The sequence below is a fragment of the Daucus carota genome, chromosome 6 (genome assembly GCF_001625215.2).
Source record: "Daucus carota subsp. sativus chromosome 6, DH1 v3.0, whole genome shotgun sequence".
NCBI lineage: Eukaryota > Viridiplantae > Streptophyta > Magnoliopsida > Apiales > Apiaceae > Daucus > Daucus carota.
Window position 1 is genome coordinate 23,669,932 of NC_030386.2, and position 15,254 is coordinate 23,685,185.

Sequence of the window (15,254 nt, forward strand, 5' to 3'; positions counted from 1 at the left end):
CTTTCTAAATTTAAAAGTCTCTTCTCTCTTATTCTAGAAGTCTCCGCGTATCTCTTAACTTATTTTCATTAATAAAAATTCATTATCTCCTACTCATTCATCCTTTTTACCATTCTTTTTGTACATATATTAATAATATATAGAATAAATATAAGATATATTGTTAAAGTTAACATTATTAAAATATACTAACCTTGTAAGAGTCATGTATTTTATATTATATTTAACAATCCGGTAAAAACTCGAAATTGTGCTAATCTTTTTAAGCACAACATAGTATTTTTTTGAAATAGAATTTATATTCCGCCAGAAAATGTTGCGTATAAATTCAATTCTTGCTTATTTTATATTATCCAATATTATCAAATATTATATTAATTATTTATGACAATTAAGAATTTATAGTAAACTAAATTATTTTTAATATACAATACTTTTGAGCTCAAATAATTGTTATAACAACGGGAAATTTATGAATGTAAGTTGATATATAATATAAGTTGATATATTTAATTTACAAGATATATTTCTAATTTTAATCTAAAAATTACAAAACTTCAAACATGTATAAATAAGAGGAGGAAAGTTGAAGGAGGTAAATACAAATGCACACATACACTGTATTACTGTAACACTGCACGTTGAAGTCATGTTCATATCAACCAAAGACCCTGTTTGAAAATTTGCTATTATCGGATTGAATTAGATATTTTGATTAGCGAATTGAAATAGATGTTTTGACTAGCATATTGAATTAGCTGTTTCTCGTAAAACTGTTGGTAAATAGCTAATTGATTACTCTTTCTGTTTTGAAATATAAGTCGTTTGATTATTTTCACGTATTTTTAAGTTCTTTTGACCGCATACTAAAAATTATTATTTTTGAAATTTTCTTTTTTTAAATAAAAATATATGATTGATATTATTATTCAAAACAAAAAAAATTCAAAAATAATGATTTTAAGTATGCGGTCAAAACACTTAAAATTACGTGCAAAAAAGTCAAACGACCTATATTTCAAAACGGCAAAAAAGTCAAACGACCTATATTTCAAAACGGAGGGAGTAGTTTTTTCTGAAATAAACCAAAATCTTTAACCAAAAAGCTGCTCAAAGTAGCTTTTTCAAAATTAGCTTTTTGGGTCCAAACCTCTGTTATAATCCGCTAACTACCAAACAATTTATATTAGCGGATTGTAGTGGTCAAACCTCTGAATCACCCCAAACCTCTAATTTTACCCCAAACTTCTAACTTTCAAACAAGGCAAAGGTAATCATTTATTGGCAACCAAACAGTCCTCTATTTCACACCGCCAGTTTCAAATATAAATACTTTTAGTACCCTCAGTAAATGTGTTGGTTCAAATTCAAAATAAAATAAACACTTTCATCTGCCCTGCGCCTTCGCCTCTTTTTTCCCGCCAACAGTAACAGGTATTTCATTCACTTTCTCATGTATGTAAATGTATATACATTACATTTGCATATAGCATGATGTAAAATATATAGATCTGTATGTATTGTATGGAAATATGTCTTTAAACTGAATCAGAGATGAGAAATAGGCGAATCGGTGTATTTTTCTCGTTTTGTGCAAATTCATCGTCAATTGCAAGTCTCGGCCACAAATTTCATGAAATTTCTCCATTGATTGCTCTTAGTTTCAGTTTTCTAGCTGTATTTCTTTCAGTTTGATGCTTATCATGTATATGTGCGTGCTTGTATGTATTCTGTATATTGTACGGAAGTGTATCTGTTAGTGTGCATCTCCGAATCACACAACAAAGAGAGGCGCATCACTACTGTATACAAATTCGAGAATACGTGTATTTCGTTGTGTTTATTAGATGCTGATTGATGATTATGGAGTGTTTTGAATAGATAGTAGAAGACTTGATATAATAAACTAGGTTGTATGAGTTTTGAGTATGTGTAACATGTGTGCATCTCCGGATGATTATTGAATGTGTCCGAGTGAATAAATTAATCATTACTTTCTCAGTTTTAATGTTTATTGTGCTCCGAATAGTTTATATTGTGTTTTCTCTCTATTCGTGTCTTTTCGGGACATAGATCAAGTTGTTGTTACTTTTTAGCATTTGTGTATATATCACTGTGTGTATATTGTGATAGATTTGAATTTATTAAAAGGATAATAAACATTCAGTATAAACTCCATTATCGAAAGATTAGAATTACAAATAATCATTGTATAAGAGAGAATAAAAACAAAATGACAACTAACTAACTGACATTAGTCACATTACATACACATTCTGTATTTACAATGAAAGTATATACATCTCTAAACCAAATTTCCTAAATAACTCCAAGCTGAGTTGGCCTGTTGATCTGTTCATATCAGCTGGATTTGTTGACTGAGTTGATAGGATTTTACAGTCTGTTTGTGTTTGGTTTGTCGAAATATTGTCTTCAAAATGTGATTACCGTCGACCTGTTGTCTTCATAATGTGCTTACCTTCCTTATAATGTCTATTTGCAGATGAATTTACTTTAATCCGTGGAGTCTACTTCATAAATTACCACTATCAGTTCGGTCCAAATTTATGAATCTATATTTTTATCAGCATGTAAAATATCTTAGTTGTTATCTTGGATAAGCTTGTGCATTATTTTTCCTATTTATGTTGATACAATTATAGTTGAACACTAACTCTAATGGTGAGATTCTTAGTTGACTGAAGTTCTCTGAAGTAAACCCGTGTCTTTGCTCAATTTCTTTGTTACCATTTCTCATCATGTGTGTGCTCTCTCGTCTTTCTACTAAATGATATTATAGTTTGACAATATGATCACCATGTCTAAGAAGTAATCTGTCTCAAAAAGTTACAGCTTGTACATATTTTGAACTTCAAGGTTTTGATGTAGTATATGCTGCATCATATTGTTAATCCTTCTAACTAAATTTGCATGTAGTAATTAATACTTACAGAATCTTTCCAATATATTAAACTTATATGTTTAAAAATATGAAGAGTTTGTGTATATGATGTTCATGTTCATCTATTTCATGTATTAGTATAGGCATTTTTTTTTTTACCATGTTACTCAACTAGTCAACTGGATAGAACTTTGTACGCAAGTAATGATTTGACAGGAAATCTCTTCATAATTTTCTATCAATTTTCGTTTGGCGTTTCTGTTGCAGAAACTTGAGACATTTTCAGTTGATTTTTTTACTGCCACTGATATGGATCCTCCTAATGAAAATAAAGACAAGCAGTCATCCGTTTTGATGGACATCATCGACATCGAGGATGTTGCGCCTATTGAGTTACCCAAGAAGGCAAATGATATCAATTGGAAAGTTCTTAAAAACTTTCAGACAGCCTTAAAATGTTTTGATTCAACTGAGCAAGCGGAAAAAGCAATTCAACATGTTTTCAACAGCCTCCCTTCAACTGAGACGGAAACTGAAAATACTAGCATCGCAAGAACTGTGCCAGTTGCTGCAGATGTTTTGCTTCGTATGATGTCAGATGCGGTGAGATAGAATTATTGCGAAGATACATGTAGCATTGCTAGGTTAAAAGCTACTAACTAGGGAGAAAAATTACAATAATTAAGATTCTACAACAATACTTTTGTTTTATTAGTAAAACGGCTTGCTTCATAGTAGTTTTCAGTATTTTATATTTTGTTTTTGAAACTGCTGTAGAGAAATTAGAACCCGATAAATATGAGAAAGAAACTTTTCATATTGTATTCGCTAACTAAATATTGTGAATCTGGGAGTGTAATAATATCATAGAGGAAAAGCAGATTGCATTTATTGGAGGTATTCTCTATAGAACATACCATGTAGTGGATCTGCAAGTCTATTATTGTGCAAAATTTCGGCCTTATGTATCGACATTATTCTATCCTTAATAAATCGCTTGACACCCTTTTATTGTGTTTTTTTCCAGGAATTATGGGCTTCTTCGCTGGTCCACATTGTGCATCTTTTATCTTCCAGTGTTCCGCCTAATTTGTATCGACAGATGAAATCTGATAGGAGAATCAAAGAGATTTTAATGGTAATTCTGATGTATGAACCTTTGACATCCTTAATGAGTTCTTCTCCTCGGTGATGGTTACATACCTTAGCATGCAAGATACTTTAAGTGATATAGTAGATATACTTTCCCGTCTTCATCTTACATTGCATACATAACACTTATTTTTGGTTAAATAGATAAATGCAGATTTCCAGCTGCCATCACCCTTGGTTCAGAGACAAAATTTTCATTTCTATAGATTTATAAAGGAGGTTGATGAGAATACGTGGATCATGTTTGACATATCTACAGACTATTTTCTGGATAGCTCTGATGGCTCAGTTGGGCAGAAAGTATGGAGGCGTCGGTCAGGGGTGATAGTCCAAAAGTCAAATGACAGCTCCAAGGACTGCAGGGTAGTAATTATTCTTTTAATGAAAATACCAGTGTTCCGTGTTGCTGTATGATTCTGTACCTCGTGCAAACAATTATAAAGTAAAAACACATGATTGTAATTTTCTATAAGAGTGATTTAATACTTCTTGTTTGAAGTATGATCACCTTCCTTTCTCTAAATTACACGCCAGTCTGATTTTGATCTTCTTTACTATTGAAACTTTTATGTTATTGACTTGTTTAGGTTCACTGGGTTGAAAATGTACAATCTCCTGGAACCAATCTGCAAGATAATCATTCCGCAGTGATAAACTCAAAAGGGTGGTTCTCTGCAAATCGTTGGCTGAGCACGTTGATATGGTCGTTAAGGCGAAGTCAAAGTAGTTTCACTATTAATAAGATGAATGTGAATGGTAGGGAAATATGACTTTATACCTTGAGTGCAAGTTTTATTATGATTTTATGACCTTGCTTGAACTAGTCACTAAAGTTCTTAATTTGTTTGATTAACACACATATTGCATAGCGATTGAAATACGTTTGGTGATTCGACTTGTTAGCTAATCATATTATGAATTGGAAAATGGAAATTGACTTGTTCTAATGGTTTAGTCTTATGAAATATATTTGCATCTGTATCTCACACGTGTTAATCTTTTAGTAGCACTTTCTATGTTATCAAAACTAGAATTATAGCTAGTTTTTCACTCTTGAACTCATTGGAGATGAGTTTGGAAGCTACAACTATACAAGCATAGATGATATGTTCATAATATGTTATTTATATGACCACCATTTTCACTCTTCAAGTTACAGTGTTATCAGTCAATTAAGTTACTGCCTATTGTAAAAGTGAAAATTATTAGTATGAGTGTAAGAGTGATTATATGTGCTTTCTAATAGATCTTGAAATTTTAATGTAGAGGTATATTAAGGGTTATTCTGTATTTAGTTACGGTAACACTCAAATTTCATTCATAAAGTTTGATTATTCGCATCATTGTTATATCCCAATATTAAATGTGTCCATTTTATTAGAACACTGATCTAGTAATATATTGATACACAATTTGTCTTTACACATGTAAATGACATGTAATAATAATGTGTAGGATGATTTATAACAATTGTCTTTATACATAGGATTCTAGATGCTTTTTCTTCTCCTTTGTTGTTCTGTTCAATAGCCCCTGCTCAGAGTTTAACACTTTGTGTTGAGATTGCAGCTCAGAATCTGTTGCTGACTTTAACTGTGAAGATGAAGATGGTTTTTCTAGACATTGTGAGTGTGACTCCTGATGACAGGAACTGGGTTACTTTGTCGAATGACAACAATGTCAGGGTTATGAGAAGTAGATATGATACTGTTAGCATTCCTGGCACATACTCTTACATTGCTGTGACTACCTTTCAACTCAAAACAACTCCTTCTAAAGCTTATAATTTCCTAATGCAGCATCTTGTAGAGATACAGGTACACATGAAACCAGTCCTATCTACAATATTTTTGTCTGCAAAAAGTGTTGTAATTGTAAAGTTAACAGCATAGGTAAATAAAATTTCATCAGTTTCTAATCTAGTGTCATACCATCATGCCTTACTCTCTAAGAATAAATGCTAAAGACATATATTTGTTTTATATGAATCGGGCTCATTATATATCTTAGGCTGACTAAGTTGTATGCATAAGCGTTTTTAACTTGTTTTTCATGTTACAATTCCCTGCGGTATCTTATGTTCTTTGCTCATTTTTACAAGTCCTTTCATTTCTGGAATTCAACTTATTCAAAAAGTATGACCGCCAATATGTGAGATGCTTATTTACAGAGAATTATCTGGAATCACGAGTATAGTGGAAATGAAATATAGTATCCTGACCACTTTATGCAGTGGCCATGGCCAATGACTCCGCTTGAGGCAAAGAGTTTCAAGGAACGTGAAGAGATGATAAAATATGAATCAGAGAGCAATCATATTACTGTACTAAAGAGAAGCGGACCAAATGTATTGATTGTCTCTTTGAAAACCTTTGTTTCCCTATTTATGCTTTAAAATTTGCTAAATTCTGTGGTGGCTTTGATTTTACAGGAAGATGAATATCTACTGCAAGAAGCTTCAATGGATGGCTTATTTAGCTATGTTATAGCAGCACCAATGACTGAGAGAGAAATTCATTCTAGTCTTTTGCGTGGCATTGAGGGAGATGGGATACTACACCCTGCTGGTTTTTCCATATTACCTGAAAATCCCAACTCTGAGTCCTCACTAGTAACCTTTGCTGTGAGGCAGCCAGTCAATGTCTCTAAAACCGAGAACGATGCAGTTGAGCCGATGGAGATTGTCATTGGTTGCATGATTCAAGGTACGTTCCTCCCAGATTTTTTTTTTTTTTTTTTATCTATATTGTGGTTGGGATTAATATTCCAATTTTCATTTACAGTATCATAGATTCTCAGGTTTGCACACATTGTCAAATAATATATCTATGAATTTATTTTACGTTATCTTCATTTTCACTTGTTGGAACTTTCTTTGGTTGAATTTTTCAACTCAGATATTCAGGAATTGCTGCAGAGCACCGAGACAGATGACAGTGAATAATCTGTATAGCTTGCTTAATGCTATTACTGGTTATTGCCTTTTGATAAATGATTTTTAAAACTCTGCTGTATATACAGTTTGTACTGCTTATAATACTTGAACCTACAGATTGTTGTAATGATGTATAGGGTATAAAATGCATCACTCTGGAAAAGTCATCTACGAGTATAATGATACATGGCATTTTGAAGTTTGTGGTATATAACACGCGCAGCAAGTATTCTGTGAAATTTTTTCTTTTAATTGCTTTCCGGTAAGAGACAGGATAAATATTTATTTTGACTTTTTTTATGGTTTAATCTCGTAGTGGAAAGTAATCTTTTATTTATCTTCCTTTTGTGAATGATAGTTATTATATATATTTAAAAATGGATTTATTTTTGTGGGCTTTCAAATGTGTAAATTCTTTCGGTGAGGTGAATAAAGTTAATTAACAAGATGTGCTTCAATTATAATAATCTATTCTCTTTATTCGTTTTGTTGAACCTGACATTATGCTCGGAATGAAGTGGTTATATTTTAAAAATCACTTTTTATTCTTATAAATAAGATTTATTATTTTGTTATGATAATAGAAAATATGCAACATTGCTGTAAGTTTGTAGAGATTCAAGTTAGCTATAATTATAGATAAAGAATTTTGTTTGATAAAATTCATATATACTATAACTTATAAATTTCATTTTTGTAATAGGACGTAAACTTTTAACTCAGATTTTATACAAAGTACTCCCTCCGTCTCATTTTAACAGCTTTTGACTTTTTTACACGTATTTTAAGATGTTAAAAAAGTCACATCTAAACATAATAATTTTTTATAAAATTTATATCAAATAAAAGTTTAGAATTTAAACTTTTATTTGATATAAGAATTGAATTATTTTATTAAGTGTAGATATTGTTTTTTTACATCTCAATATACGTGCTAGAAAGTCAAACATCAGTTAAAATGGGACAGAGGGAGTATTGGAAATGTTCTAAAATCACAATTTCCAACTAATTCTCTTTAAATGTCGGTCAAAATCTGAATTAATTGTATTGATTGACTAATTGTAGATAAGGTCAAAATACTTGTAAAATAGGAGTATAATATTTCGTGAAATTTTGTTTAAACGAGTCCGGTCAAAATCTTGTTATGGTTTAAAGATAAAGAAATTGTGTTCGACTAAAAAACATTGTACATGAATACTTTGTGGACATCACTGACCAAAACAATTCTTAAAAATTTGTGATTCTGACTGTGAATCTAGTTCACTATGATTCTGAATGTGAATTTAGTTCACTATGACATAGGAGTATCATGTAAATTCAGTGTCGGAAGCACTTATGGGCCAGGTAGGTTTGGTCTCTTCTTGAAAATTGGGCCTGAAATATTTTTCTTCTTCCTTTGCTTAATCCCAGTCCAGTTTTTCAAATATGTGTTGTGCCCACGCTGAAATCTTGTAAAAACAAAAAACAAAAAACAAAATGCAGGTCCTGAAATTTCATTTAGAAAAGCAAGGGAACACTGAGCAGAACTGAGCAAGATACATGTGTTCTTTATGATTTTTTGTTTGCATTTTTCTATTTAGCTGGGGAAAAAAAATTACAGTACATTTTAGCCCACCCTAGCATATGTTCCTGGCTCCGCTACTGCAATTACTCTAATCAACAGCTGCATCATCATTAATGAATAATGATCTTTAACCTTCTTCTGCTCGTGTTATATATCTTTCATCTCCGTCCCACAAAAATCAACTCTTGCCATAAGTTATCACGAGATTATGGAAAACCTGATTTTTAAGTTGAAAATTAACATATAAATTCGTCACACAAACGGTACGATTATATTCACTACACAAACAGTACAAATAAAATCCAGCCTAACTTATATTCAAAAGCTTACAACATACCACAGAAGCAGAGGGTAATCCTGAGATGACACCTGAAAATTACAGTAATAGTTTCCTGAACGATATATAATTACCACAGGCATTGCAACTTTCAGCCATCTATATAAACTATATTACAAACAGGCCGTTCTATCAGACTTCCACAAACATAGTTACAACAAGGTTTCACAAAACGTACTACAACATAATGTTACAAAGAGTGCGAGAGTTGCATTTTATTATACATAAACGGCCAAGTTTTATGCCAGACAACATATATAAGATAAGAAAAGACCAAAAGAAACCAGAGGCCCTCAGGCAGCATCAACACATCCGATGGATATGGAAGCTCTACATGCCCTTCAGTATCTCATCATAAGACAGGTTTTGGAAGGTGGGCACAGGCTGACTGCTTGTTCTTCGCTCCCACATGAACGAGTAGTCATTCGGGTAATTGATATCGCTGTAGATAAGCGAGCTGCTGTTATCTACAGGGTTGGGAAAGTTGACAACATTATCTATGATAACACCTGCCTCAAAACCGTTATTAGGCACTGGCATATAATTGTCCACAGTAGTGTGATCCACAGATGGTTCAGTTTTAGCAGCAGTTGGCAAACCTTTTCCGGCTTCCAAAGAAGGCGCAACATTATGCGCAACAGTCGGGGGTGTGTCTTTATCAGTTTCCGCTTTATCTTTCTTAGAGTGATTCCTAATCTTTCTAGGTTTGGGTTTGTAAACTACATTGTTACATTTTGGTTTTGATGCCTCAATGACCTGGGAAAGTACATGCATACCAAGTGTCATTAGCAATTCAAGATTTGCTAGTACAAAGCTGTAAATGAAATACTTACATAGTTCTGGCTTTCAGTATCTTCATACACTGTTATAAAGTCACCGGTCTTTAATTTGTGTTTGTTTACAAATTCCCCTGGAAAATATTAACAATTACATAAAACATTGTTACTGGTTTACATAACCACACTGAAAGAAATCAGAATATGTTAGTGGTTTACACAACCACACCGAAAGAAATCAGAATATGTTAGAAAGGATAAGAAAAGAGAGGTTCTAGTCTATCACACCAGTATTTTCTAAAATGTACATCCTGCTTTTGTTGTTGGGCCAGAATCTGCAAGCCAAAGAAGAAAAACTGAGGATTACTATAACCTGCAATACTTTTGTTAAACCAAAAAAACCTAGAATTCACAATATAATTCAGTTCATTCAAACAAAGAACCACCTTAGTTTTTTTTTTAAATGCAAATCAAGAACACATATATTCTGTTTTCTAAGGTGGAACATATTTCATTAAAAAAGGAGCAGGCAAATAACATCTCTGGTTTAGGCCGACCGGCATCGCTAATACGTTAGAATTTAGAGGTACAGAAATAGACTTGGACTGCTTTAATATTGTTTCTGAGCCAGCTGAGCACAAACCTGTAACTAAAATGCCAAATTTCAGATCCATCGATCTCGATCATTGCAATACGAATCCCACTTCTCTCGCTCAAATGAGGAAGAAAAGCCTCAGCGGGTTTCTGAAATCATTTGGTGTGTACCAAAACTAAGTTTAACTGAGTAAAAGATATATTAAGATATATAAAACCAATAACATAAATACAAGTTGATTATCACGATTGGGAACTAAAATCAATGTTCTATATAGTTAAGTGATGTTAAATCTATGTATGTATAACATAGAAAAAGTTAGAGTGCAAACCTTGGGAATCACCATCCTCTTCAAATTGTTAACGTCACTGTTCTGAAGCTGCTTCTGGAAAAGAAACCTCAGCTTTGAGTCATCAGCCTAAATTTTGAGTCAAAGAGAAAATGTCGGTGAATTCACATAACTATAATTTATATTTATCAAACTGAGACCAACGTACATAAAGATCAATTAATCAGAGTAAATAAGATATACATAGATATATATTCTGTATGCTGAGGACTAAAAAATGAAGTATAAGAACTAAAACCTCACAAGTTTTCTTGGGAGCAAATTTGCACAAACCTTAGCACACATAAGGGAAGCAAGTACTTCAATGCAGCATCCTTTACCTTATTTTCATGTGCTTAAAATATAAATATATTATCGTACAGAGTATATGGTAAATTATCTCTACTGTCGGCTAACAAATAGTCATGCAATAATTTAATATATATATATATATCCATTTAATTTGAATCTAACAAGTTATATATGCATATTACATAACTAAACAATTTATGAATAGGGTACCTTCCGAGATTCCGGGGAACTATATTGAACACTATAGGAAGACTGATATAATATCATCTAGCGATGAAATGATAGGTCAATATCAAAAATGTGACTTGGTAGCTAGCCGCAAATTGTCAAGGCGCTATTGGTAACTCTACATTGAACTAACTGAATCCGACAACTTAGACCTGGATAACAACGCAAGTGAACCTAGCTGATATAAGACATGGATAACGAAAATGAACTTTAACCAGTGCAAAGATAGGCCAATACTTCCAATTGTGATTGGACAGCCACAAGTTATCACTGTTGTTTCAACGAACTTATAACCATACTTCTCGATCCATTCATTAAATTGAATCCGACAAGTTATATATGCATATTCCATAACTAAACAAATTATGAATTGGGTACTTCCAAGATTCCTGTGAAATATATCAAACACTATAGGAAGACGGATATAATATCATCTAGTGATGAAATGATAGTTTAATATTTCCAAATGTGACTGGGTTGCCGCATATAATCATTGTCAAGGGGCTATTATTGGTAACTCTATATTAACCTAACTGATCAAACCGCAGACAACTTAGGCATGGATAACAACATATACACGTGAACCTAGCTGATATATATAGGACATGGATAAAAAAAATGCAGAACTCATATTTAGTAGAACTAATTTTTCAAATAAAGAAAATTATTACCGGGTATTGTGTCTACTAAGTTTTATAGTACTAGAACTAAATCTGAATTAAAGAGTATCACACATGTCAAATTTCATATCAGAACAAAATTAATCTGCAGAAAGTTTCCAAAGCATATGTAGAAAAAATATATCTCAATAATAGATTTATTACTATTATTATGTAACTTCTGTTGGATCCATCAATTAAGACAAGAGTGTTGTGAACAGGAAAATTTGGTATGATTAGCATCCCTAAATATACCTAATTAATGAGTATGGATAATCAAACTAAAAAAACAAAAAAACCCTCCCTTTTCCCCTAATTAGTTTCCTGCAAGAATGAAAACACACACAAATACAAAAATAACATATATAAATCAAATGAAGAGTCCGAGTAACATACCCGCACACGTCGAAGTCGTGCCTGAGCCTGCACTTGAGGTTGAGGAGGAGGCTGCACGTGCTGGGTAAAATCGAACTGATCAAAGGGACGAAACGAGCTCCGCTTGTGTCGACTAATTACATTCCTCTTCTTCTTGCTGAGATGACCATTGATCGTGTTCTCGCCGTCGGAAAACACCAGAGATCCCAGATGGTCCGCAGCATTCACCCCCATATTAATCTGCACTGCATCATGAGTCTGCTGATTCACCCCGATCGCAAAAGGCTGCGGCGCACTGTTCACGAGCTGCATAGTATTATAAGTATTTTCATAGTTTTGAACAGTGTGGTTGTTGAGTGCGCCCGGAAAAGGAGCAATGGCGTTGGTGTCGGTGATGTTTGGGCACAACGGGAAATTATTATTTGGAGAGAGAGTAGTGGGGGGAGTAGGAGTAAGAGTGGGAGTAGTATTATATGGTGGAAAGTTATGGTAAGGGTTAATGTGGTTGGGGTTTCCCACAAGTAAATTAGTGTAATTATTAGTATTATAAGGAGTGGCACTCAAATTATTCATGGAGGAGTAATTGAAACCCCCAAAAGAGCTTGGCACACCTGTGTTGTTTCCATAGGCCTCGTTTTTCTCCATTAGGGTTTTGGTGGGTTGAGCTTGCTTGACTGAAATGAGTTTAGGCACACTGATCTATGAACCTCTCTCTTTCTTTTTCTTATTCTCTCTCACTCTCTCTCATTTCTCTCTCACTTCTCTCTTTCTTGCTTGTGTGTTTTAGTGGGAGAGAGATGTGGTATATATAGTAGCTGAGAGAGGAGTAAATGTGTAGATAAAAGAGGAAGGGAAAATGAGAACGACTGGGGCAGGTGCAGGCTGAGAGTGTGAAATTTACTAAATTTGGGACTCATTTTCGGGGCATCCGTTCAAGAAGCTTCAACGTCTGCTACGTGGAGCTGCATGCATACTCTAATGTAGCCACAGAGGACACTCGGAACCGAGTGTTTGGCCGGGAAGTTTAACCAGGGTTAAGAAATATAATTAATTTAACTCGGTGGACTGGTGATGATGTTGTGGTCTTTGAATTTTGTGGTGGTTGGAGGATATGCACGAAGCAATGTCTTCATCGCTATCTCTTTCTCTCTTTCTCTCCGTGTGAAAAGTATAAAATAACAAAATCCTCTCTCTCTGGGGGAGAGATGTGACGAATGGAAAGGGGGTTGGGAAGCGGAGAGTGATTACAGGTGTTGAAAAAGTTCTGAAGAAACTGACCAAACTCGACTCAAATGGCGTATGCTTGCTTCCATCTTTCTCCTAATCTCAATCTCATTTCTCTCCCTCTACTTCCAGACCCTTCCCATTCTATACCTTGCAAAGCCCACATTCTTTTAGGGCTGGAAAAATTCTTTAGGCCCTTCACCCACCTTTTTTCCGTAATTAAGAGAAAAATGTTTTATTGATTTTTATCACCAATTAAAAATTGGAGAACAAATTAGATGTATATTAAATTTGATAATTTCACTCAAAAAATAATATTAGAAGAATGATAAAAAAATTGAAAAATATTGAATTTACATATTACTTTTCATTTATATTACGATGTTATATTCATTTAAATTCGTCATTAATGATTATAAAGATATACAAGTTGGATTATATTAGTTTATATTACTAAACATGTCAGTTGGATTAAAAAAGTTATGGCAAATTATTATTGTGGTGATAGTATAATATAACTAATCCTTATTATTTTACTTTTTACCAAATTTAAACAAAACTTTTTCAACACTATAATATATATATATTCTAAAATTTTATTAATAATTTTATAATCAAATTTTCATACATTATCTTTATACTTAAACTATATCAAAAATCCATTAATTTTGAGAACTAAATTACAGTGTGCTAAAAGAATTTGAAAATTAGACCTTTAGAATAATTTAAATATTCAAAATATTAGATCTATACCATAATATTAAAGTCATAAAGTTAAATCCGTTAGTCGGATCCCGGTCTACCGACCTTGATTTATAACATGCTTTAACAAAGTTTTTGTTATAATTAAAATACTTTTAAATATTTTCGTCCAATCATGTATCTTCGTGTAAATTTTTATCTAGCTTATTGGCGTGCTTAATTATAAAAAACATTATTATATATGTCAAATTATATATTCGATAAAAAAATATTAGACCAAATATGTTTATTAATTTATTTAAAATTTTATTTAATTTAAAATACATATGTCTTTAATATAATTTTATCACCAATCATTTATATTTAATGATGAGATATCAAATCTCTCGGAAAGAGGAGGATACTGAACTAATCGGAATTGGAAATGGAACGACTTGCATTGGATTATAATTCAACTATGAACATTATTCAAAATTACTTTATGAACATTGTTCATATATACTGTATACTGAAACATATAGAAACGGCTGAAACAAATATATTACTGGACTTTCTTCTCTGTTTTTCCCTTAAAAAAATTAATTGAAATCTTGAAGGTGGCCGTTATGAAGTTTGGTGAAAATCAGTGGCCTGAAATATCGATTATCCTGTCTTCTAGCTTTTTACAAAAATAGGCATGCAGTGTACTGCATAGTCTGCATTCAATTGCATTGAGCGTTACAATAGCCTTCTTGATGCAGCTTACGATAGGGATGATGATATCCGAAAGCTGTCATGGGGAGAGAGTAGGCACGTAGGCAGGGCCGTTCCATACCTTTTGAGGGCCCTGGGACGAAAGAAGAAAATGGGCCCTAATTTTTTTTACTTCACTAAATTTGATAATATATGACCTTGTAGCAATGCAAACTCAAATTTTAGTTAACTTCCGTAAGAAAATAAGTGTACTGGATGTGAAAAAAGAAAATTAAACAAATGTTTGATGACATTTATCAGTTAGTGCATGATTGATAGTACCATTAGTTTAGTTACGAACGTAGTCACTTAGGATAGAATAGGCTTATATATACTAATAACAATACATAAATTATACAAATTTTGGGCCCCTAAACATTTTGGGCCCTGGGCGGTCGTCCTGTGGGCCGGGCCTGCACGTAGGCAGGAGACG

General features: G+C 32.9%; 1 protein-coding gene across 1 annotated transcript; it reads left to right on the forward strand.

The window, feature by feature from the left end:
• The first annotated feature begins 1,328 nt into the window (after positions 1-1,328).
• On the forward strand, positions 1,329-7,207 carry LOC108226859 (homeobox-leucine zipper protein ROC7). Its single transcript, XM_017401850.2, has 9 exons — positions 1,329-1,434; positions 3,170-3,505; positions 3,930-4,040; positions 4,199-4,417; positions 4,642-4,810; positions 5,624-5,871; positions 6,288-6,401; positions 6,486-6,759; positions 6,952-7,207. Exons 2-9 carry the CDS (start codon positions 3,212-3,214, stop codon positions 6,996-6,998), a joined length of 1,476 nt encoding a protein of 491 aa, XP_017257339.1. The 5' UTR covers positions 1,329-1,434; positions 3,170-3,211; the 3' UTR covers positions 6,999-7,207.
• The last annotated feature ends 8,047 nt before the right edge of the window (positions 7,208-15,254 follow it).